At 41.0% G+C, this 26,452-nt stretch overlaps 1 protein-coding gene and 1 long non-coding RNA gene across 5 annotated transcripts in view; one reads left to right on the plus strand and one right to left on the minus strand.

The window, feature by feature from the left end:
- Positions 1-238: 238 nt before the first annotated feature.
- Positions 239-3,480, minus strand: LOC121675359. The gene is made up of 2 exons (XR_006020062.1): positions 3,206-3,480; positions 239-2,779 (listed from the first exon to the last, which is right to left on the minus strand). It is a non-coding gene; the product is annotated as an uncharacterized LOC121675359 (long non-coding RNA).
- ABCC9 (ATP binding cassette subfamily C member 9) overlaps positions 2,765-26,452 on the plus strand; it is a 71,275-nt gene continuing 47,587 nt past the window's right edge. The window contains exons 1-11 of one of the 4 annotated variants that reach the window (XM_042050750.1): positions 2,767-2,980; positions 5,252-5,478; positions 6,793-6,870; positions 12,014-12,117; positions 13,590-13,755; positions 16,548-16,689; positions 17,059-17,180; positions 18,075-18,241; positions 18,913-19,155; positions 23,185-23,379; positions 25,870-26,034. In XM_042050750.1, the coding sequence (XP_041906684.1) occupies positions 13,611-13,755; positions 16,548-16,689; positions 17,059-17,180; positions 18,075-18,241; positions 18,913-19,155; positions 23,185-23,379; positions 25,870-26,034 (1,179 nt within the window). In that variant the 5' untranslated portion in view covers positions 2,767-2,980; positions 5,252-5,478; positions 6,793-6,870; positions 12,014-12,117; positions 13,590-13,610. Of the gene's footprint in view, positions 2,981-5,251; positions 5,479-6,792; positions 6,871-12,013; positions 12,118-13,589; positions 13,756-16,547; positions 16,690-17,058; positions 17,181-18,074; positions 18,242-18,912; positions 19,156-23,184; positions 23,380-25,869; positions 26,035-26,452 lie in introns of all 4 variants that reach the window. The other 3 variants (XM_042050752.1, XM_042050753.1, XM_042050751.1) reach the window with 3 other exon arrangements.

Raw genomic sequence — 26,452 nt, forward strand, 5'->3', positions numbered from 1 at the left:
TCGATGGTTTGTTTTCCCTTACGCTATGCATTTTTCCCAACATAGAATGTGGCAGGGCTCAAGTAGGAAAACTTCTGGAATTACAGAGACGGAAAGGGATGTGAGAGACATTTTGTGTGGGCTCTACCAGGTCTAGTAAAAATGGTGGGGATGAGTTCTACAAGACACTTGTCATGGTTATTACCCTTTTAAAATATTCTCTTGCTGTACAAAGTAAGGCAGATACACGCAAAAAATATATCAGGCTGAAAATTTATTTCCATACATCAAAGAAGAAGAAAAGAAAAAGATACAAGTAAAGTTTTCAAAACTTTAACCATGTAGACACTGTCATTCTCCACGGGGTGACATTGTCATATCCAGTGGGGAAGCAGCTCCCACTATCTTCTATACCGGGTTTAGGATGAGAAGAATAATCATCTGAAAATGTATTTTTCTCTCCAAATGCTCTATAGGGAGCCTAGTAACAGGCAGAGACACAAGCAATCAAGTATCTGCCATTTAATCCTGGGTGAGGTGAGTTCTGTGTTTAGTATCTAGTGCCCCTTTCAGGCATTCAGTCTGAAATTAAACACCTAAAATTTTTATTTCTGACTATTACATCTCTAAAAGCCAACATTTGTAAATGGGACTAAACAATGTAGGTGCCTTGTTGAGTTTAATGGGAGAAAATGAACCTGATCCTACATTAGTTCTGTTTTGGTTGCAGAGGGTTTAAAATCTGACTGGTGGGTTTGCTGGGTTAGAATAATGAAGATTTTCTGTGCAATGCAAAAGAATGGCTTGAACTGTCCAGTGTCAGCCTAGAGCACTCAAATTCAATATAGCACAGAGGAGGGAGTCCCCACCCCTGCAGGTGTCCACGGAACAACTGGATGTGGCGCTCAGTGCTCTGGGCTGGGTGACAAGGTGGGGGACTGGTCACAGGATGGACTTCATGACCTCGAAGGTCTTTTCCAGCCTTAATGATTCTGTGATTCTTTAAAAACAAAAGGAATCCCCCTTTTCCCAGTTCCTCACACACAGACACACATGCAAAATCCACAATATCATTGTTAAGGATAATACAAGTGGGTCTATGGGTTTGGTAGAATTTAAATTATAGTACAAAAGGTTTACTTTGTGATATTTATGATGCAACTCCTCTATACTCAGAGGATGTGGAAATCTTGCATTATTCTTGACAGCCTTGAAAAGCCCTCTAATATTAAAGGAATAGCTCTCAGATTTTGTGGGGTTTTTGAAGGAAACAAAAGAGTGTAATGCAAACCACACATGTTCAGTTGCCCAGGTCGGTTTGTTTGTTTTGGTTTTTTTTTAATAAAACAACCTTTCTCAAACAGAACAAATAAACCTGGAGATCTGAAAATTTGTATTGTGTGCAGGATCTAACTTTTTCAAAGATCAAGAGGTACCAAGGCAAATGGTAGCATTGCATTTGGTGCCTCTGACTCCACCATGGCGCCGTTGTCCCTCAAAGATCAGAAGGTTTGTAAATCCCTGTTCAAGGCCTGTGGCTTTCTACACCTTTTATAGAGATGAGCTCTGAGGTCTGGGATTTTGTCGTCCTTCTCCATATAGAGTTCTTTGCTGCTTAGATTGCTCTGTTGAAATCTTGCTGTATATATTTTCCACAACAATTTTCCCCATAGAAACCAGGCATGATAACTTTTAAAAAAAGCTGTGGAAAATATTTCAAATAATTCTAAGCTTCTGCTGCTTCCCCACTCCAAGCTTAATAACAATAAGTATTTTAAACAGACAGAGAAGTTATCCAAAGACCCGGCTGCATTTTCTACTACATTAAAAAAAATTAAAATTAAAAATTAAGTCTTTGCTACTGCATTACAATTTTCTTGGTAGATCCATTAATTTTTCTTCGATAAAATGAGCAATGTATAATTAAAACAAATACAGAACTTTTTTTTTTTTTTAAGTAGGGTTGCAAGTGTAAGTAAAATTAATCTTGAAAGCTGTGTCAGTCTGATCTTTTTATATGGTGGCACGAGTTCTGACACAGCACTGTGAGGATTCTGTCACTGTGACAAATTTAGAAACAAAATAAAGACTTGATTGTCCATAACTTATATAATCTACTCTGAATATCTTTTTGTATTTCTGTTAGAATAAAACCCTGGTATGAATTATGCAAGTTGATTTAAAATCAGTCAAGGGATTTATCCGGCTTGGCACAATGAGAGGTTTTCTCCAAAACAGCTACTTTAGTGTCAACCTGCACAAGTGGATGAAATGATGGTGATTTCAGCTCTTCACCTAAGAAATGGAAAAGACAAGGAGCCTGCAGGCAGCTCCCTGAGTTTGGCTAATAAATGGGAACTCGTTAGGGCCCCGTGCCTGGATTGCAAGTGTTGGAGTGCCATAAAGTACACGTAGAGGGAGACCCATGGATTGGTCCACAATGTGGAAAATGGCAGAGAGAGCTGCTGGCAGCTGAATCCAGAACAGCTTGTGGTGTGAGCGCTGTCCAGAGTGCAGCTGCCTTTCCTTTCCTGGTTAGTGAGTTCAATAAACCAAGACAATTCAGGTGGAGAGTGCTCAGCCAGGACCTGCGGTAGGGTATATCTAAGGTACTTCTGTTATACTTCATCAATTAATCCATGCTGCAGCGCTTACCAGGTCATTTTCCTCACATCGGTGAGTCCTAATTTGTGAAAATCTTTTCCCACACACTCTGTTCCTCCACCATTTTGGTTTCTTTGAGTTCAGCTGGTCGAGCTGATGGAAGCCCACCAGGGTGTGGAAATCAGTGCCAGCCGGGCTGTGGATTTTACAGAACGAAGGAACCAAAACTCAGAGGTTCTGTTAAGATCCGCTTAGAATGTTTTGCATTCTGCCTCTCCCTCCCAAAGCCATCAGGGGAAGCAGCTTCTGCCTTTAAGCTGCCTATCCGCCATGGTCAGGCACTCCTCTCGCTCCGGGGCCGCGGGGCCACCAGCCCGCGGAGGGACCCCCGCCGCCGGTGAGTGCCCCGGGGAGCGGCGGGGGCGGGCGCCCGAGAGGGTGGCGCATCCTTCCTCGCATTCCTCCCTGCATCCTTCCCCGTACCCCTTTCCGCATCCCTACCCACATCCGTCGTTGCATCCCTCCCCGCATCCTTCCCCATATCCTTCCCTGCACCCGTCCTACATCCTTCCCCGCATCCCTCCCCGCATCCCTCTCCGCATTCCCCCCCCCCCCCCCGCACCCGCTGCCCGGGCGGCAGTCCCGGTGCTGGCGGCGCCGGTTCCCGGTTCGGTCCCGCGGTTCCGGTGCCCGGTTCGGTCCCGCATCACTGGCAGCTCTGCAGCCGAAGAAGCTCCGGCGTGGGGAGATATTGGTACCAGAGCTCGTCTTCTGGTGACGTGCTGGACGTGGGGGTACCTGAGGATCGGCCTGTGGTTGTTTCCAGTCATTTAAAGGTCCAAACATTCCCTGAAATATTTTGAATTCCTGTAATTACCTTTTTTTCCCCTCCTTCCCCCCTCCCTCCGCCTGGCAAATCGAAAAGCCCTGATAGAAAATGCCAGATCCGGGCTGAGTGTTCTGACATTTCAGAGCCATTCATTTTTCTTAATCCTTTTAAAATGCATTTCAGTGCATTTTAGCTTGTCATGTAGAGGAATGAAAGCGCCCCATTTAGAAACAGCAAAATGAAACATGCTGGTTGATTCCATGTTCATTTTGCGTTATTTTTTCCTTCCTGTTTAAACAATTTTGTAGAAAAAACAGAGCTGAATAACAATGAACTAAACATTCATGTTTTGGTAAAGAAAATCGTGACCATAAATGTCACGCACTTCTGTCAGAAATTGTATGTATTTTCAAAAATATCACATGACAGTGCTATTTCAGATGATGATTAGATAGGTTAAATACTGTTTTTTTTAATCTTCTTTAACAAACATAGATATATAGCAGAGCTCAGAGACTTCCAATCCACAATCTTTTTTCTAAAGCATTTGATACATGAAAAGGGAAGAAATAAAAGAAAAAAAAAGTAAACGCAAGTCAAAGATTTCACGTGCCTTGGAGGACTGCTGAGGTCTGTCTCAGTTGCTCAGCATAAAGCTGTGTTGGTGTTTCAAATCAATGGGAGCTAACAAAAGGTACTAGTTATCTCTAGCTCCGAGGTTTCTGATTTCTTATCCCTACAAAAGTCAGGTTTGAAACATCAGAGAAAAAGGAGCAGTCCGGGTTTGCCAAGGTTCTGATAAATCTGGCAGTGTTTGGCCTCAGCCATCCAACTCCATCCTCAGCTCACAGTTCACTTTAACCCCATTCATGGAAACATGGTAACACCTTTGACCTCAATCCCTTGGAAACCATTTGCTCTCTAATCATCTAGACACAATTCCTGGATTCTGCAAGGTCTAAGCAAAATTCTGTCCCAGGGGCCTCCAGCTCTAGGACCTAATGACTGAACAGGAATAGGTCTGGATGATCCTTGTGTGTCCCTTCCAGCTCAGGGTATTCTGTGATTCCAACAGTTGTACTCAAAACCACCATGCATTGCCACATGTCCTGTGCTGCACCACAAGTCCCAGATCTTTGCAATTTATGGCCTCACGTTGTAGGGCTCATGTGAAACTGTCACGATGGAAAAATCTGAATTTTGGTTTATCTTTGTTTGATGGTGCTGCGAGAAAATGAGCAAACAAACCAACTGACCACATGTAGGCTCTCTTGGGACTTTCTTACCTCTAAGTAAACATATACAATGGATTTTGCAACTAAAAAATATTATCCCACGTAAATAAGGGCTATTGTATTCAAAACTATATTCCTGGTATGAGCATCAAATTAGTTTGGAATTTTATTTCAAGTTTTAAAAAAGCTGTGTCAAAGGAAACAGACCTCTATGATCAAAAGCGAGATTTGGTCTGTATTTTAAGCAAAAAAGCTGGAGGGATTTAGCTAAGTAAGCAAAGTAAAATATCTGAGTAGACTCTTCTGCTTAAGATGGTAGAAGAGATGCAAAATTATGTTGCCTAATTCAAATTATCCAAGATTAATTCCAAAGAAATCAAAAAGCTGAATCTCTGCAATCCTGCCAAAAGTTAGGCTACCTGTCTAAATCAATTCCTTCAGATTAGCCATCTGCTAATAGTCCCTGTGCTGCATTGCAGCCTCTTGGAATCTTACTGCTCCAGACAAGGAAAAACGAAAATAAAAGCAAGCAGAAGAAATCCCAGGGGACTGTAGCTTCAGGAGGCGAAAAATTGGTGCTTTTTGTTTGCCTGTCTCTTCCCAGTTTCCTGCCCCCTTCAGCGTATGAGAAAGGCAAGAAGAGTTTGTGCACTTTGGAAACTCGATAGGAGGCAGCAGCTGATCTTCCCATCACCAGCCTAAAAATAATCCACTCCAGGGCTTGGAGCGGCTTCACTAAGTGGAGGAAAATCCTGCCATCGGGATGATATTGATCACATAGCACAACCGAGTGACACGTTGGGTTGGTATTTTGGGGTTGTGTTTACAAAGGTAAGCTGCAGAGTTTGATCTAACATTCAGCAACCAAACGGGGCATGCGATGACCCTCCCCCCATTATCTCCCACTAACCACCTCCTCCTCCTCCTTCCCTTTATATCTGTGGGACAGGGCTGCTCCTCGTTCTTTCCTGGGATTACAACTCCAATCTCTTTTTCCTTTTCCATCCGCAGGCATTCTCAGCCTTTACCGTCCCCTCCTGCTGATGTTTTCTTTGCTGCTGTTCACAGGGCTCTGTTTCTTTTTTTAAACTGTCCTGTCTTGGCAATGTGAAGTCGAAGGTTTTACAGCAGGCAGCGTAGCACGCTGGTGTTGGGGATCGCATTGTGTGGAGAAGCTTTCCAAAAAAGAAAGAAAAAAAAAAGCGATGTATTTAGATGTGTGAGACCACTGCAGATGTTTGTGTGAAATGCTTTGCAGTGCCAATAGCCTGTTTAGCACCACTGCCGTTGTGATTTTCCCTGTGTTTGGAGCCTGATCCAGAAGGCTCCCGAAGTCAATGAGATTCTTTGCATTGACTTCAGCACCGTTTGGATCAGGCTGTGGCACACGGCAGTTAGCGCTGCGAATGCTGACAAGCACCAGAGGTAATTCATCATCCTGAGGCCCAGGGGAGCTGGGACAGTGCTTAGCAAGGAAGAGGGGTCTGTGGAGTATAGGTGGTCACAGCTTAAATAAGGAATAAAAAGAAAATTGTATTTTGTATTGGGTCATTTTTGATAAAATAGATTTTAAAGGGGCAGTGCTTTAAGCCGTTACCTCAGTAGAACTCTTTGCAAGACTGTAGATCACATAGGTTGGGTTAGAGTGCTTTTAGGAAGGTAAGAAGAGCAAACTAGAAGGGTTAAACCTAGAAAGGAAAGAGATTCAGAGCACTAACCTAAAATCTGTGGAAAACCTCAGAGTTAGGCCTTCCATTGTGTGCATTCAAAGCTCTAAATTAATCATTTGTCCTTAGTTAAAATTTACTATGGGAAATTCCAGAAGGAAAGACAAATTCTTGCTTTTGTGATTTCTTCGGAAGATAAGAACTAAGTACTTTTGTAAAACTACTTTCTCCACCCTGCACCTATATGCATACACATATGTATATACATACATGTTTATATGTATATATGGGCATATAATGCACATTATATGTAAGACCAAAATTAAATTTGATCTGAACTGAGACACAAGTATGCTCTGTAAATGGATATATTTTAATTAGGAAGTGCAACTGTCAATTTATATCTTTTTTTTTTAATATGGACAACAGAACTACTGCAATAAATGTTTTTCAAAATATTCTTATTCCCCCAAACAAGCTCCACCTGAGGAGTGTACTTATACTCTTTATAGTCATAAGTACCTTGCAGAGCATGACGATCAGAGTGATAATCCAGGTAAGATGAAACTCTTGAATATGAAGATTTTTAAGTCCACTTTAAAAGACCCTTAAGGTAGTTAAAATGTCTTTAATTAGAATTCTTATAGTTTTGTACTTGGTGAGGATGTTCTCATAATTTTAATGGAAATTTAGATTATCTACCATTTTTCCATTGTCTTCTTCAGAATTGCTTATGGAAAATATATCTCATGAACTGGCTTAGTGCCCTGAGAATCCCCATTTATGCTTGTTAAAATGAGATTTGTGAGTGTTTAGGTTCAATGTTTTGTCATTTCTATGTTTACGACTTTGACCTATTTTCTTTCTTCCCAAAACTTCTCTCCTCTTCCCAGTGAATATTTATTCATGAATCCCTTTTGTGGTGCTTTCTGTTTATTCTCTTTCAACTGTGTCTGTCCACCTTAGCCTAAAACCAGGAAGTCTCGACTTGCCAGTAATGGGGACCTTAGCATATAAATTTAAATGGTTAAAGAACATGAAGGGTTTTTTAGCTATTTCATTGAAGGGTGAACTGCTGTTCAGATAGTTCACATCTCATTAAAGTAAACCAACAGGGAATCAGATTCCCAAATGATGTAAAGGAGAGATGAAACTTGCATTCCACTGGTACCAACATGGGCCCATCCTCCAGATTGTTCTTCCCATTCCCCTCCTCTGTGAAGTTTGGCTGGTAGCTTTAGCTCATACTGACTATTCAGCACAGGCCATTCTCAAAGGGAGAAGGAAAAACCATCTCTGAGAATCTCTGATGAGTTGTAGAGTTCATAAAGACAGAAGTTAAAGTGAGCAATTTGACAGTAACTTTGAAGGACGAAGGCCTTCCAGCCTACAAGCGTTAAAACAAAAAATTACCTGGTACTCGGCACTCCTGCTGGGTTTGCTGAATGCAGCTGGTGTCCTCAGATGGCACATGCTTGTTATCAGATGATCTCTGTCCCATTACTACATTTCCATGTCTGAAATGATAGATTAAACCTGGCATGCTTGGCAACATTATTATAAAGTATAACATTCCTGCAATAATTAGCAGTGAAGCAAATACTTGGTGCAGTCACCCCAGCATAACTTGTTGGCCTACTGTATTCAACAGCAAGTGAAATTTTCTCTGGGAAAGCCATTTTTTGTAATGACTATGAATAACATTTTCTTTTTAAATGAGTTTATGAGCACCTCAACAGTTATTTTGAAAAGTTGCTACTACCTGATGAGAAGTAGTGGTTCATAACTGCAGAGGACCAACAAATTTCCAACTAACTTGCTACCCCTTCATCTGTTTTCTCCAGAATATTCATGTTTAGGTTACACAATTTCTTTTCTCAGTGTGGCAGTTAGACTGCTCCCATTTCGTTCAGACATTGCTGTTTGCCAGTCAAAGCCATCTTCCTGTAGAGAAACTTTTAGCTCCAAAGATTCCAGCCTAAACATGAGCTTAGAGAAAAGGTCAATCCATATGAGAAGAGGCCTTTGCTTTCCAGTGCCTCTCCCTTCCTTTGGGACCCACAGATAAAGTTTTGCTAAGAGGCTGGTGAACATTTCTCCACTCATATGTCCTTGAGAAGTCCTGCATGAGCCAACTTGGGAATTGAAGTAGGGTAACTGCAGCAGTTCAGCTCTGATGTCAAGCTTGATGTGAGCAGGGCTTCTTATCTTGTGAACAGCACCACAGAGATTAAGACTGTTAATTGGGAGACTGAACTAATGTTTGTGTGGCTCTCTGCTGGACTGTGAGTCCACAGCAAGGCAGGCAGACTGCTGAGGGTGATAAACCCACCTGGCTTTGCTGCTTAATTCACCTGTGTACCCTTCCAGCCAGGCTGGCTCTATGCTGCTGCCAGTGCTCCCAAGGAAGGGTCCTGGCAGGTGTAGGAGGGCAGCTGCTGCTATGGAATGTGATAACCTCTGAGTTGGAGGATTAAAGGCTTTAATCTCTTCCATCCCTGTTACAACAGAAATCTCTTCAAATTTCTCTTAATGTGGCTCTGCAGCCCAGTTTTACCCCTTTGATCTCTCCCTGCATACTTACTGCCACCTAAAAAGTCTGTCTCCTCATCTTTGGGAACGAGAAAATCACCTTTGGCCACAGGGTGGGAAAACTTGAGTCAGCTCTACATTCTGATTTGCTTAGGTCTAATTCAAGGACCTTCAGCATTACAGGTTTTGCTGTTCTGTGTGATCAGCATTCTGTCTTTTTTTGTGGGAAAAACAGAAAAATATTCCATGTATTTAGTTATGTGGAGAGAAACCAACAGCACTTCCTCACATGGGCAAGATACCTCTATTTCCCTCTCTACAGATCTAGTTCTGACTGAAGCCCAGCATTTGCTTACTAGAAGAGTTAAAGCCAAGGGAAGAATAATTTTATTTTTATTAAGAGAACCAAATTTGTTCAGTGGTCAGTCATAGAAGTGTTCCATCTTCCCTTCCTGCTGCAGTTTTTGATGAGTTACAACAGTAAGCACAACTGCAATTCTTCGTTCTTCATGCTCATCTTCTTTTGGTTTTTTAATTTGTTGTTCTTCCTCTTCACATTTTCATTTCATTTCATTTCATTTCATTTCATTTCATTTCATGGAATCTTTTGGTTGTACATAAAGAAGGGAATGGTGCCTTTTCACCCTTTCACTGAGTCACTGCAGTCAAGATCTTCAATCTCTCTTAGTTTCCAGGCTCAGTTTTTTGAGTGAAAGCTTTCACTAGGACTCATTAAAAGTCAGTGTAGCTGAGGCCTTTTAAAACTCTTTAAAATTCTTAGAATTATTAAAGATCTCTTTAGCATTAACTCCCACTACTGAAATACTGTTTGAAAATGCAACTTAGGCACTCTTAATTAGTCCAAAGCTTTTGAACATGCCGTTTACACTGTTTGCAGCCCTAAGAATGTGTCTTTCTGTAGGTACACTGAACTTTCCAAGCATAGGATCTGAGTATGCACACAAGGAATTTGGCCATTGTATTATCAAATTTTTATTTGAAAAAGATTGAAGGCTGCACTGTTTTCTTGGATGAGCTATTGCATCTGAAAACTTGTCATGGTCCAACTCCTGTTATTTTTAGCAGAGCTGCAAAAACAATGTTGAAAAATGCCCTGTACTGTCTAGAGAAATCAAGGATTTGTTCTTCTGCCTTAGGGGCTTTTCTTTCTGTCCTTCTTTGGAGATGAACACAGCTTGTTAAACTTTGAGGCTAATGAAAATGAGCTTCTAGGGGCATGCCCTGATGCAGCAGAAAGTAATGGCTAATTTCAGCTTTGAACCAAAGGGCATTGACTGTAAATGCAAAGCATCCTCCCTTTGATATCAGCAAAACTTCATCCAATATATTCCCCTTATCTAGGAAACTTGAGCCAAGAGGTAGGAGCTACATTACATGCTTTATTCCAGGGGGTGATGGGTCTGTGCATCTCTCCACCTGCAGAGTTTCCTCTGTATCTAAGTTTTCCAAAAAACACAGCAAGATCCAGTGGTTTGTGTCACAAAACTGTGGAGGGTGTGTTGGATCTGCTTTCTGCACCAGAAATGAGTGGAAAAGGAATGATGGAGAGGTTCCTGTCTCCCCACAAGGCACACTGGAGATGACATTATTTCTCAGAGCTCTAAGGTAGTTTTACCTCTAAGGTAGCAGAGTGTTTTCATACCCCATTCTTGAATACCCAGAGAACTGCCAGCAGTAGAATGTGTTATGAAATTTGGGATGTGTCAACAGATGCAGAACATGAGTCCTCCACTTCCAGCCACAGCTCGTTCCCAGCACAGGGGAGATGGACAAGTGGGTGGAAGAAAGGAAGGAATGGAGGGAGGAGGGATCAGTGGACTATTAATGCTTCCCTGTCAGTGCCAAACTGTACTGGATGTGTGTCCTGAGCTGGGTGCTGCTAAGCAGGGAAGTTGTACATTTTCTGATTTGGCATTTTGTGAGCTGCATTGGGTTAGCACAGCATCGCGTCACTGATCAGAATATTTTGATAGACATTAAGCCTGTGGAAGTTTAATGAACATGGTAACTAGGTAAATTGATTCATGATGAAGTTTTCTATTAAAAATCTTAGGAATTTAGTGTCAATTACCCTGTCTCATTTCATTTGCAATGTAATCTTTTTTATTTTCTGAGGATTTTTTCAAACTATCCAACCTAGGCTTGATTTTCTCTCTCATTTTAAGAGAAGATGATTAAATTCTACTTCTCTCTTTTTGAAATGAACGTGTAACAAAAGTATGGTGAAAGACTGCCCATACCTTCTCATGAAAAATATCACCAGTATGATAGGCACTGTCTCTAGACATCAATATGAACTAATAGGACCAGGTTCTTTTCTCAGCCCTGGCAATGTGTGAAGGACAATTGGTTTTAAGAGTGTTACTGGACATACTTCATCACAAAACCAGGTACAGCACAGATTCTTGTGAAGATTCAGATGTGATTCTTCAAAGATGCATTTTCCCAAGAGCTTTTAGGGACTATTGTTTGAGGTGGGATAGGAAACATCTGCAAACTGATGGTGGGTTCTAGTTAGCAGAAAACACCCTCCCTGCAGTTAATAGTCCTTCACTTGAACATTTGCTGCCTCTATTCCATTTCCCTTCCAGAAAAATTGGAAAAAACCCACCAGTTCCCTTAGCTTCCCTTGGATGTGGTTTTCATCCTTTCTCCCAGATTGATATTTGGCTAGAAGCCAAAAGCTACACTGGGAGTCAATGATTCAGTGCTCATCTGAACCCAGGATTCTCCTGCCTTTCGGTACCACTCCAACCACTAGACCACAACAGCATCTTATGCTGCCTCAGAAAAGAGTCATCCTTGTGGGAAAGGGAGGAAAATTCCCAGCAGAACTCCCTTGGACTTCTGACCTTCGACAAAAATGAGGAAACAGCACTTCTGATTTTCAAGAGATTACCATTATCATTATCTTTCCCTTAAAAAAGACATGTCAAGCTTTTACAAATTAAACCCAAACAACCCCTGTGTGTTTGTTTTTAAAGTTCCATCTTTTTTTGCTAATAACTCCTCGATATATTCAGACAGAGCCCGCATTAACAGAGTGTTTCTTTTTTTTGTTATTAGCCTTATGCATTTATGAATGTATTTTGATAGAGAAACAAACTGATAGAATGATAGTGGTCATATCACTCTATTCATTATAGAGAATGGGCCAAACTCTCCATCAAATTGTGTTACAGCACATGGACTGTTAGCAGGTGGTGGTTCCTGAAGTTTGAGTCGGTTGACCCTCAGCTTTTGCCTCACAGTGAGTACGTGAATGCGAGTTATGCTTAACTTCTGGCAAATCTCAGCTATAAACTGCTCTTATATTTGGGAAAGGGAATGCATTTATCACACTCCTTTCAAAGAAACTCCACTGATGTGTTTTGATACGGGTTATGCTTTCAGATCCAAAAAGAACTTGGTTAAAAGCGAAAAGGGGGTTTAGCAGAGGTTCAAAGTGCCTCTTTGAATTCTGTATTGTTGGGAAAGTCTGCATGTTTATTCTGTCTCTAAGGGACTACTTGTGTAGTTTATGCTTACCTTGTTATGATTACCTTGTTTAAACTTACAGAACTAATTGAGCTATTTGAGGAAAGAAGGAAACCTTTTTCTCCCCATGCAGCTGATTTTTTTTGTTTTTAAACAGCATTCATGCATTTTTTGCATCTCTATCCTGTTCTGACTCTGCAAAACTCATTAATGCCAACGTTGTTGCAGACAGATGCTCTGCTGAATTAAATATATTCCTTCTATTTTAGCATGTAAAATTCGAGAAAGGAAAAAGGTGTGGGTGAATGAGTTTGCATAACTTATTCTACAGCACTCTGTTGCTGTGTAAGTCTCAGGCAAAGAAATGAGCAAGCTAAGACTTTGCAATCCTGTTTGATCTTATAAAGAAGAATGAAAATAAATGATGCACAGGTTGCCATGAGCCAGAACCTGGCCATAATTCTGGGTCACTCTATGGCCCACGCTCTGCAACCACAAACACAGGAGCTTATCTTGGTGTACAAAGATAATCTCACAAGAAATCATGGAAGTCAGAGACTGCTGGGATGAGTCTAAGCATAAGGACGTTCAGGATCCAGCATAAGTGCTGATTTACTGCCTAGGCAATCTACTTTGGTTAAGAGTTCGTCATTCATCTGTAATGTCTCATGTATGTGTCCATTGTTCTACGTGACAATGAAGAAATACAAAATATCAGTGAGTGCTAGGCTGCCAGATCACAAATACCAAAGGTTCAGAGCTTGCACTGGGAATGCAGTGCAACAAATTGTTGGAGATACTGCACAGACAGTGTTGGCTCGCCAAAGAAACAGCAACACACAGAAATCAGCTTCTGTCCATTTGGGTTTTGTGATGAGAAATGGAAATACTTATTATTCAAATCTTCTACTTTCTTTCTTTATATTCTTACAGAGCTTTTGCAGCATAGTGTTTGTGCCTATAATGAGCACTAGAAGTTATAGCATAATGTATTTAAAAATAGCATTTAAATAATGAATGCAGCTAAATATAAAGAATATTATCAAAATATAAATAATACTAATGTCATATAAACATAGCCTTCTAATGTGCTTGTATTTGACATAGCCTGAAATAATTTTCAAAATACGACTGTGTTATTCTCTATGGGTTGTTCCTTCCCGGTTTCTTTATTATATTTATTTTGTCTTTAGCCAAGGGGAATGCCAGCACTCTTGGTAGTCAACAATTCTCTCTTTTCGATAGTAGCCAGACCCTCTGGAAGAGATGGGACTCGCATTTTGTGGTAATGACAATACCTCAGCCTACAACATCAGTGCTGGCGTCCTCAGGAACGTCTGCTTTGTGGATGCCCTCAACTTGGTCCCTCATGTCTTCCTGCTCTTTATCACCTTCCCAATTTTGTTCATTGGTGAGTTATTCCATGGAGTTCTGCCATCCCAAAAACACTAGAGCATGTATTTATACTCAATCATGTTTGTATGGGCTTGGTGAAACCATCGGATGCTTTGTATTTATGAATTCTGAAAAAGAGGAGGCAGAATGGCTTCACCCAGAGGACGTGAGGCCAACCCACTGAAATGTGGGAATTTTAGATACAAATCTGAACTAATCAGCATGAAGAGATGGATGAGAACCAGAGAGATCAGATCCCAATGCTGTGAAACTTCTCTCTGTAGAAGTTTTCTTCAGATTTGAAACTGGCAACTTGCAACCTTTGCTATTATTAGATATTAGAAGACTTAGGGCAGTGGGTCTGAATTTCCTTGAAGTTACATGAATTATAGAGAATATCCAAAATGTTCACCTTGGATCCAAGGCTAGGAGAAGTGTAGGAAATATTTAAAATAGAATAATTCCTTCTTTTGCCAGCATTTGTAAATGAAAGTAGAGCAATAGAGATAATTTTTTCCCCCACAGGAATGAATAATAAGAAATGATAAATCCCTCCTGAGGAATTTAGGACAGTGGAGGGGCTCCAACTCACACAGTCTTGTAAAAAAACCCATCTAAGCTAGTACTCTAATGATACTTTTCTTCTATAGTGGTCTTTTTATCCCAGTTAATTTGCAGTGGTGAAATAAACGCAATTTAATACTTCTCCAGAGATGTCAAACAGTGGCTAACTGATCATAGGAGATTAAGAGACTTGAATAACCATCAAAAGTATTAGTGAAAATTAATATTCTCCTGACAACTGCATGAGAAATGGCCATGTCAGTTCTTCCCTGTTACCTTCCTGGTGTTGCATATGTACATTGTATTAATTTCTTCCACAAGGAAGATTTGAATTTAAATTTGAGATTTAGGGACTTTCATTATGTAAAAGACTTCAAAGTGCTTTAATAAAAGGCTACAGGAACCTGTGGGTTAAGACACTCTCTACCTAATTGTGACATGATCCAGTGACTAAAATCTAATTAAATAATTAAGCAAGAGAATAAGAAACAAATTCTAACAAATTAATAACCAAAGACTAGAAAGAAACCCCAGGGTTATGGAAACTCTCTCCAACAGTGCTGGATTTTTACCTCAGTGCTGGCTCTTCCTTTGAGGTGAGATGCAAGTCATCCTTGAAGGACAGGGCTTTGTGCAGAAGTGTTTGATGGAAGTACAGTGCAAGGTCTGAGGGCAGAGATAATATTTGAGAACATTCTAACATCAAGTGCTGCTTCGATTGTTTTTAGAGGTATTAGCCAATCAATTTTGAAATAGTACTGCAGCCACTGAAAATTCCTTCTATTTCATAATAAAGTTAGGACAAAAAATTAGTTTAAATTGTATGTTATTTATGTAAGTATGTAATTATTTGGTTTCTATTTTGTATGCTAATTATCAGGACAAATAGTTGTTGAACAGAGCATTAAAAGCCAACTGAAGCCCCTGGTACAGTCTGACTCCAAACCAGAAATTTGGTGATGAGCTGTGTTTGTGCAGATGTATGGGCAGAGAAAAAATGAAAAGCAGCTTGGGAGAGACAAAGATAGGAGCAAGGTCAAAGAAAACCACATTAGATTAGAAAAGTTTCAGAAAATGATGGAAAATGCTTGAGATATGCTTCTCTCAAAGGAGAAGAGAGAATAATTGGTTCCTGCAGTATTTTGCTTATTAAACAAGGATGAAATGGTGAAATCCTGACAGTTTCCAAGAATGAATTAACTTAGGTTCTGGTTTGTGTGTTCCTAAGTCACCTGAGGAGCCTCTAAGCATGATGAGATGCTGCATCCTTGTGTATCAAAAGCACAAAATCAAAATCAAAATTGTTTCTTTTTGTTTGGTTTCTTTACTTCCCCAAAATGTGCTGTTGTTGGGATTCTCTACGGGCTTTGGGAAGCCTGTCAGGGAATTCCAGGAGCTGCCTTACAGTAAGAGGGACTTTTGGGCTTCCTGACTCAGGACAGCCCTGTGTCCGTGTGGGAAGGGACAGAGGCCCAGGCTCGCCACCATGAGGAGTCAGCCTGTGGTCAGGCCTCCGCTTCCCCCAGGCCGGTCACCTCCCTCAGATCCTCTGTGTCCCGCTTCTTGCTGGGTTGCTGGCCTCAGAGAGGATCTTGCCTGGAAAGGACAAGTGACATCTGAGGTGATGACATGGAAATAGGCTTCAGGTTTAATTTGTTGATTAATTTGAGTCCTGGCGTTGTGTTGGGAGCTTTAAAGGGCCAGGAATGCGGAGGCCTAGGAGGCTGGGCTGTGCCTGAGGGACAGAAGCTGTGAAATCACTGTTCAGCATTCCCTCAGACTGTGGTCCCAAACAGGCCTGAAACAGATCATAAATATTACTTGTTTCAAGTAAATGTATCTTGGAGGCCTCCTTTGAGGATGCAGCTTTTATATCAGTTGGGAATTTTTCCTGCTCCTGTCTGTGACTATGAAAGACGTGAGGACGCCATCATTTCAAATCTGTCAGTCCCTGTTGTCTGAGCGTGACACTTGGGATGTTTGGGGTTTTTTTGTTTTCTTATCCTTTTTCTCAGCCAGGGATGATTTCTCTTTGACTGTAATTTGGGAAAAGTATTGTCTCCTTGTCCAGGGTTTGATTTAAATTATGGGGCAACTGAGACACTCCTGGGTCATCTTTTTAGTAACAGCAGCCCTTGTAGTCTTGTGTTGATTGCGTATAAGTGTGCCCAGAAAGTTGACAACCAGATCAGTCACTGACTGGCTGTGAGACAACCTTCCTCTTCCCATCATATTGTTTCCCAGGCTGGGGAAGCCAGAGCTCCAAAGTGCAGATTCACCACAATACCTGGCTGCACTTCCCCGGGCACAACCTGCGGTGGATCCTGACGTTCACCCTGCTGTTCGTGCACGTGTGTGAAATAGCAGAGGGGATTGTTTCTGACACGTAAGTGGCAGAGTGTGGTGGCTAACCACGCTAATTGCATTTGTTAATGAACAGTGTTAATGCCTGCCGGGCTGGCTAGTAAGCCATGAGGAGGTTTTCCCCCAAAGACTTCATAGAATCCTTTCATGAACTGTCCAGGTTTTAATGGGATGAAGGTGAAGCTGTTGTTCTTAGCATTAATTCTTCTTTCGAGCTATTATGGCAAGCAAATATTGACCAAAGTTAAAGCACTCATGAGGACAAAAAATCTTTTTGTCTCTAGGAAAGTCGTGTTTGTCCTCTTAAATAGATGATCAGAACACCTATGGTTTCACACAATGCTGAAAAAAAGGCACCAGATTCACTAATTTATACCTTACTTATTTTCAGACAAATGAAATCTCGCCACCTGCATCTCTTTCTACCAGCTATAATGGGATTTGTGGCTGCCACAGTATCCATAGTCTATTACCATAATATTGAAACATCCAACTTTCCAAAGTTACTGCTGGGTAAGTCTATGTCTGATATTTATTTACTCTTAAAAATCCCAGTATATTAGTCAAAGTCAGCTTGTGTAGGTTGAAGAAGATGGTGAAGAGAATATTAAAAGAGAGAGGAATAATTCTCTGCTCTTCCAGCTGTAGTATCATAGGAATTACTGCACCTTTCACAAGGTACACATTGAAAACTGCTTTTAAATTTATCACAAAAGAGAAAGCCTTGCATGCCTGTCGCATTTCTATCATGAGCTTTTAGGTGTTTTTTGACACTGCTCATTATTTTGAGGAAAACCTTGTCTGCATTCAAAAGGTCTGTTTCAAAAGGCCACTTTGAAAAGTGATCTGACCACAAACCATCCTGTGCAGATGCTGCTCTTTCTCAACATATTTTGCAGCTGATTCTGAGATTATCCCATCTGCTCTCTCAGTCAGGAGATGGTCTGACTAGACATTGCAGAATAATGTTCCATACAGGTATATTGTCCAAATTGCCTGTAACTCAACCACCTGAACAAGCCCCTGACAGATACCAGCCAGGATGCAGGATAACACTACTTTCCATAAACTCGTTTTCAAAATGAGCACATTTCCATATTCTCACTTGGGATGCACCTTGCTTTTTCAAAGAGGCAATATGACATTTGTTAAGCTATGTGCCTTTTCCTTCACTTTAAGAGCAAAGTTCCTCTTCAGAGGAAGTCCCATTCAATGGACTTTCTTACCTGTGTGAAGATCTGCCATTGTGGATCTTTTTGAAGGGTTGTAGCCCAGGAAAGAAAACAGTGGCTGGTGACATAGAGGATCACTGGGCCTGCATTGTACCAAGCCATGGAAGCTAAAATGGTGTAGTTACACTTATTTATTATTTATTTTTAAAATTATGCACTTGCACCTGTTTTACAGCTCTTTTCCTTTACTGGATAATGGCCTTTGTCACCAAAACCATCAAGCTTGTCAGATACTGCCAGGACGGGGTGCCTTTTTCTCAGCTGCGTTTCTGCATCACTGGAATAATGGTCATCCTCTACGGGCTGCTGATGGCAGTGGAGATCAATGTCATCCGAGTCAGGGTATGTGGCTTCTTCCTCAGGATTTGGAAAAATATCAGTGGTATCATGGGGATGAAGATGGGTCCTTAGTCCCAGGAACTCTGGTTTGTGTCAAGTTTAGGCCCGAGTTTAGCTTGGCCATAAATGTTTGGTTAATTCTGTGGAAATCAGTGGTGATTTAGGTCTCTTTAAAATGTATGTTCTTGATGTATCCCCTGGGCTTGGTGTGTGTGCCTGTGTGTATCTACCCACACAAAGTGCACACATATTTGTATAGATAGATGTGTATTTGTGCACGTGAGGATGGTATAGGTGTGTGGATGCAATCTTTAAAATATGTGGCGTGTTAGTGCTGATGAACTATTTATGTAGTGAATGTGTCAGCATATGTTCTTACCCATGATAATTTAAAATATAATTATTTTCCAAGAATTCATTTTTGCTGTTGTTCAGCTCGAGATAAGTGGAACTGATATGGTACAGAGCTGTATCCACATGCCATGTTGGTCAATTGTTTGCCAGTTATCTGTCAAAATGGAAATGCTCCCATTTACATGCAAATGTATATTTAAATTCAACATATAATTACCTTTAAATGCAAATTTGTGGTTGTCTTGCACATAGTTTTTACTAAGAAATTACTATGAATAAGATAATTCCTGAGCCCATGTTGTCTATTTTCTCCTCTCCAGAGGTATGTGTTCTTCATGAACCCTCAGAAAGTAAAGCCTCCAGAGGATCTGCAGGATCTCGGGGTGAGGTTCCTGCAGCCCTTTGTCAATTTGCTCTCAAAGGCAACTTACTGGTGGATGAACACTCTCATTATATCTGCTCACAAGAAACCTGTGGACCTGAAGGCCATTGGGAAGCTCCCAATTGCAATGAGAGCACTGACAAATTATGTCTGTCTCAAAGAAGCCTATGAGGAGCAAAAGGTAACCACAGATGTCCATGTCACTGTTCGGCCTTAGAAAGCCAAAGCATCACTTTGAATTTCTTCAGCTTTCATGAAATCCTCGTTTTAGGAACTTTTAACTTAGGACTGTTTGTTCCAAGGTGAAACATTGGCCTAGGAAGTGCCAATCCAATAGTTACTGTTTGGTTTTAAGTAAATTTATAGCAGGAGGGAGTTGCCAAACTGAGTGCAACTGGAAACTAAAACCACAACAGACTGATCACTTGCTAGATTTTAATACTGAAAGATTTGTTTAAATCTTAGCTACTTATGAAACTGGAAGACATTCTGTCCATAATTTCAGCTGGAAACACTCATCTTCACCTTTTTTTTGCTCCAGACAGAGAAATAGCCAAAACCACACATCAAGAATAGCCAAAAGACTGGTGTCTTAGTGACTTAGTCACCAAACTCAAACACAGCACCCTACAGGTTGCTATGAAGAAAATTAACTCCATCCCGGCCAGACCCAGTACAGAAAGCATGGCTGGGAAAACTCACTGGGTAGGGCAGGATTTTCCAGGGAAACTTCCGGATGCATTTAGGCAGCTCTCTGCTCCTACCACCTAATGGAGCTGCAGGCTCCTTTCTGTGCCTTCTGAGATGAAAGAATAATCAGTACAATTGGTTATATTTTAACAGATATAGGTTGCTTCTCTTTCCTTCTGCAGTCGAGGATTACAGAGACCAGAGATCAGGATCCTTCTGCTTTAGGCAGAAAGCTACTGAGTCTTTGGAACTGAGCTTTTCACAGCAGCTTGGGAGAGATGCATCCCTTAGGCCATCTCCTTAAGGTGCCTAAGCCCTACTTAAAGAGGGATATGCACCTACATGACCCAAGGACCTGAGTCTGTGCCATTCTTGATGACAGGCACAACAGCTGGGTGCCAGCATTTGTCTGTAGCTCATTCACATCTGCAGGTGCTGTCTGTGCCTGCCCAAAAATGCAGTTCAGTTGCCAAAAGGCAAGTTAAACGTGCTATTGCTTGTGTGCATGAGCACAAACTTTCAGTGTGTAGCTTCCCTCAGTGTGTGTCATGCACATATAAACACTTGCATAAATGTTATTTATGCAGTTACACTCACCTACATTTCTGATGCTGCCTTACATCAGATATTTTGTGTTCTGTTGTTGTCCAAAGTCTTGAGATTACCACACATTTGTGCTACTCTTCAAAATCAGGCTGTAACCCTGAAGTAAACTGGTATTTGTAGATAACATTAAAGTAAACCAAATGGCTAAAGCAGATCCAAGGAGCCAGGCAGTGGAACTCACTGCAGTTCATTCCTGTCCAGAAATGCGTTGGCTTGTGCCTGGTTGGGCCAGAAAACAGCCACATAATTAGGAAAATTCTTCAGATTGGAGTGTGGTCTGCAGTCTGGAGGAGGTGATATGCCACTGTCTCTGCTGCCAAGTGTGTATTTTACGCTAATTTCCTGTAACTGGGGAGGGGAGCCCCACAGCCTCCTCTGGATTAAGTCGGGTTACCCCTGCCTGTGCCTGGAAGTAGCTGATCTCAGCTGTGCTCCATGGCCCCGCAGAGAGAAAACTCCTGTTCCTTCCCAAACCCTTCCTATCACACCTTGATGAAAGGTGCTGAACATGACCATGAATACTCTGTATTGTAAAATGCTTTTGAGACAGCTCACATTGTCTTGCTATTTCTTCTGCATGCTATGAAAATGGAAATAATTGTATCAATTCTCACATAATTCCATTTACTGCCCCCCCGCCCAAAAAAACCTGAGATCCTGTGTCTGCTGTTGCTTGGCTTTTGTTTCAGTTTCTGTAGAAGCAGCCTAGATGTTTCACACCACATACCAGTGCATCATATATCGCATATCCAAAAATAGATTTAGCACATCGATATTACATTTGGCTTAGCCCACCAACCTAAATCCTGTATAGTTTGTGCCAATGGTCAATAGAAAGCTTTTCTTTTGGGCATGTAATAGAAAAATCAATTTTTAAAGTCAAGGGCCATCAGTTTCCTATGCCTGCTATTCATGTGCCATTATGGATCTTACCTGCTAGGACAAAAACCCAGGAAATTGTGTTAATTATAAATCACAGGAACAGGGCATTGCTCTTCGTCACCAGGCTCATGCTGCCAGCTCCAGAACTATGAGAAGAGTCAGATTTCCACATTTACAGAGGCAAACCTTACAGGTGACTTGATTTATCAGCAAGCACTGTCTCACTGCCCTTTATTCCAACTGTGGATTGGCCAAGGTAGAGAAAATTACAGGAATTTGAAAGGAAGTTGACAAAGACAAGGAAGACCTAATCAAGTGCCACAGCTGAGAACAGTAGCCCAGACTGGTTAATCAACACAGCAACATTCTATGCAAGCCCATAACAATCAAGGACCATTCTGGAAAATAAATTATGATTAGAAAAAAATCTTTCTCCCCTCTTCCCATTACATGCTTCAGCTAATATGAAATCCTGATTTAAAAAAGAAGAAAAAGCAGTGTTTAGCAATAAATTAGATAAATTAATTAGTATTTTTTCCAACGAAAAGGGAACAGATTTCACGTAGTGATGACCAAGGTGTGAATTGTAGTAATAATGAAAATGGCTATTGTTAGAGGAATAAGAATTTACCTTTGCCGTTTACCAAATTTACCATTAATTGAATAGTTCTGCCCAGAATAATATAACAATTTTTTTCCAAAAGATGGCAGCTGTTTACCCAATAAATTAGCTTAGCTCCTCTCAAGCTGTTCAGGTTATTAAATTATTAACCCTTTTAGGGCACTCAAGCTCAAAACCCATTAGGCCACAAATTCAGAGCCTTTTTTCTGGGCAACTCACACAAGGCCCCAGTGCTCCTTACCTCCTCAGAGGAAGCAATTTCATTCTCACCCCTTTCTGGAATGGTAGCTCTGATTTGACCTCATGGTGCTTATTTCTCCTTCCTAAGCTCCTTGGCATTGGCCTGGCCCAGTCTCTGGCAGCCACCTGGTCCACCTGCACATTTTGGCACCACACACATGATCTATCTCACTGTGGAAACAGCATAAAAAGGAAAAACTGAGAAAAAAGGAAAAAAAGACGAGGCAGCCAGGGAGGTTACAGAAACACTTGCTTTTCTTCGGTGAATTTGCTGGGGCAGGGGGTGGTTGTTGCTTGGCTGTGCTTAAAATGTTTCTGTGAAGGCTCAAGAGGGCTTGGCTTGGCTTGCAGCTTGCAGGCATCTGTGCTGCTTGAGAAATGACAGATGCTTGTTTAAAGTGTCAAAAGCTGCCGCCTGAACTGCAAGGAAGCACTCTGCAGAGCACAGCTCTGGTCAGTAAAACTCTTTCTTCGTTAAATTGAAAGGACCTCAGAGATATCAGAACTCTTCTGATTACACTAAGACATATCTGCTGGTTGGTGTTTTAGCCAAGAGCTGTGATACTGTGTAAATTCACAGATCTGAAGGCTAGAAAGGACCCTTGATTGAATTAATCTTACCTCCCATCCTGGTCTTCTGCTTTAATTTTTTGAGCACAGTTATCATTGATTGGTTGAAGTGTGTCATCTTGGAAGGCATCCAAGAGATGGAAAAAATTCCAGGTAAATTAAATTAAACTATGTTCTTGTAATTGTCATGTATTTTTCCTGCAATCAGAAGCCTTTACTGGATCAAGTGGTTTCACAGCTACTGTGAAACCAGGATTACCCACGTGAGCAAAGGGCTGAAAGGTCAGAGCTCTCCCTGAGCACACATGTACAAGGGACAATGGCTGCCTGCCAGGATGATAATCTGTGCTTGCATTCCTGTGTTCACAGGTTCAGGAAAGTGGTAGGATATAGAGGTGAGAAACCACAGTTAGCAAGGGGAGGCAGAATTTGAACTTGCTGTGAAGAATGTCTGAAATCTGTTGATAATTATGATGTGTTTGCTGCCTCACCTGGTCCAAAACACCTTTCTGGAACCATTTAGGCATCCAGACAGGAATGTTGCCATATAGAGCCTGGGAGGCTTCTCTTAATGCCTGGGTACCTGTTTCTGTTTTCCAGAAAAAGGTGGAGGACCATCCCAACCGGAGCCCCTCCATTTGGTTGGCCATGTACAGCGCTTTTGGACGGCCAATCCTGCTCAGCAGCACCTTCCGCTACCTGGCCGACCTGCTGGGCTTTGCTGGGCCACTGTGCATTTCTGGCATTGTCCAGGGCTTCCAGAATACAACTAATAATACAAATACCACAGAAAAGGTAACCTGACAACGTGGATTGAATGGCTCTGGTAGTAGTTTTAGAGTCATAGCAAGTATTTAAGACAGCTGGCTGCATGCTTTGATAGGTCTGTGGTCTACACGGTATTATTACGGTTTCTCTCAAGCAAATTGAATATTTCTGTTGTGAGAGACAGTCAAGTTATAAACCTGAGCAGTGGGAGCCTTGGGTAGGAATGGAACACAGATTGTGGAGGCTCCCCTCAGCTCCCCAGCTGCCTGTCTTGATGGAGTGACCCCAGCAGTTCTGGGAAGAAGGAACGACTTTTCTGCTCCTCTTCAACTGTGCCTGTCTGTTTCAGGCAGGACACGCACTGGTGGTGCCTCAGTGGTGCATTCAGCCTGGGAATTTTGCTTAATTCCTATCCATTTGTCAGTTTATACTTCACTAACAGTTTTGAGCTCTCTGAAATCTGTTTTTTTACTGGGAAGCTGAGAGTAGCCAGTCCCTGTTTGTGGCTGATTGTGTTGGTTGCTGCTGTGAGGAAATGTGTTGGCACATGTGAGAAATTGAAAAGTATCCACTTTACTCAATGGCATTTTTTGATAATAAAGATGCACAAGAGATGCCAGATCACTGCTCATTTCACGTTTCACTGAGACTGAACTTTCTGAGATCACCTCTAAACACTGAGCAAGCCTCTGATACAGAACATTTTCTATTACAAGAAAAAGAATTTATTAGTATCTAATGAAAAGATACAGGTAAAATTATTTTACTGACAGCAGAGAAGAAATGACAAAGACATTTTCCTGCATTTGTTTTCTGATAGAGAAACATCTCCATACAGTTTCTGGAGTGTTTTGTCTCTGAATGAGCAGATAGGTATGTAATGGAATAGCATTTTCCTCTCCAGATAAAGTATTTGACTATCATCACTACCCAAATATCTTTTTCTTGGCTGTTCACTCCTGACATTAATTTTCTTGACTGATGGTCTCAATTTGGCTTGAGGCTTTCACTGCACTGAAGGAGAGTTTAATTGTACAGCTTATCAAACAAAGCTTTTTATCATCCTTGAACCTGCACAAGCTGGATTTGAGCCACAGAGTTACAGGGCAAAGTGCATGTTTTGCCTTCAAAAATGTTGGGGTTTTTTGCATGGTGAACAAACAAGGTATTTAAGCTTGAAAATGATTTCTGGATCTCAGATTTAGGAATCCTTTGCTTCCTTTATCTTTTTGTACTCTTCAGTGGAGGGGTTTCAGTTGTGGCTTTTTAAAAAGTTTTAATCAGCATTGGCTAAAGGGAAGGTTGGAATCATTGGAGATCTTGAAACCACTTGGCTTGGTGACAGTCACTATTTCTCTTGGATACATTTCAGAATACATTTGCCTTTAATTTATGGATTTTGATAAACTTTCTCTTGGCTGTTCTTGCTATTAAACATTTCTCCTTTAAATTCTCTCTAGTTCCAATTAATGTGAATACATTTAATTTTATGCTTCTTCTGCCTTAATTCCTGAGAACTCTATATACATTGAAAAAAGGTATCTACAAATGTTATTTTCTTATTTATATCCCCACTATGAAAACAAGGGGAAGTTAGATGCAGCAGAACATTAAGAGAAAAGTTTTCAAATATATTTGTCTGACCAACCATGCACTTAAGCAACCCTTTTTTCAATGAATCTTGGGCAGATGGCTTTCTTTCCTATATTGCCCAAACCTTTATTCTCAGAATCAGGCTGGATATTTCAGTAGAGCAGGCTTTTTCCTTCTTTTTTTTTTTCCTTTTTTTTCCCCTGTAAGAATTCCAGTACATCCTGCTTCCAGCTGGATCGGAAATACCAAAGGAACAGTCTTCCTTGGAGTATTTTGGTACATTTGTTTCCTTTTCTGCCTGAAACAGAGCAGAACAGTGAACACAAAAACTAGAAAATGAAAACAAAGGGCTTTAAACAAGATTTTTTTTCTCTTCCATGTTGAGGCATTTAAATCTCATTTTGTGGGGAATACTGGCATGTATAGTCTTATGTTATTCAGATTTTATGGGTATCATAGACTATATTCCTGGAAGGAATTGTTTCCATAATATGCAAATGCAACATAAAGAACTAATCCCATACAATAAAAAATACTTTCTTGCAGCTTCTCTGTGATGCAGGTGGAATGAGCTTTATTTTCTACTGAGTAGCATTTCTATCCTACAAATCACCAGAATTTGATGAGGAAACTAAAGACAAGGCAGACATGGCAATCTTATTGTTCCTTTCCTGCTAAAACTAAATCATTTTAGAACTGCTAAAAGATCTCAATCCTTAGTCTTTGGAACAGGAGCGGAGTTTTTAATTTGTATCCAAATAATTTTTATATAGAGGTCAATGAGAAATCTGATTTTGATAACTTTCCCATAGTACCATCAGTATGTTTCTTTCTAATGCAATGATTGAATTTGCTTGTTTCCAGCTTCTCAGGAATATACAGTCCCTCCTATGGCACTTGCATCATTTTTTCCTTTCTTTTCAGGTGAAGGATCCATCAAACTCATACCTTGCCTTGGAGGATTTCCTCAGGAATGTTTATGTCTTGGCAGTCCTTCTCTTCCTGGCCCTTATCCTGCAAAGGACATTCCTGCAGGCCTCCTACTATGTGACTACAGAGACTGGCATCAACCTCCGGGGTGCTTTACTGGTGAGCAAAGATCTGCCACGAGATTCACTAATAATAGCTCCATCTTTGTGCTTTCATTTGTCTCATTCTTTATCTGAAGACCAAGCTTGAAGTCATGGTTTCAGGGAAGATATGTGCTGTATTTTTATACAGAAAACTGGACAAAATAGTGCTGGCAAACTGCTGGCAGCAATTCCTTTTGCTAAAAACTTATCCCATCATTTTAACCTGCGGAAGTTTAACACCCAGAAAAACCCATGCATGTAAAAATACATCTTTGCAGACAATGAGAGATAGATGAGGATCAGCAGTGTCATTTTGACTCTGCATCTGCTTTGTTCGTTTGCTTATGGGTTCGCTTCTGCTGACTGTGGATGGAGTCATCTGCAGAGCGTCCTTGTTTTATGGGAACTCTGTGCATGCATCGGGGGTGGTGACT

This window comes from Corvus kubaryi, unplaced genomic scaffold (assembly GCF_017639235.1).
Source record: "Corvus kubaryi isolate FWS band 111438036 unplaced genomic scaffold, C.kubaryi_AGA036_p1.0 74, whole genome shotgun sequence".
NCBI classification, from domain to species: domain Eukaryota; kingdom Metazoa; phylum Chordata; class Aves; order Passeriformes; family Corvidae; genus Corvus; species Corvus kubaryi.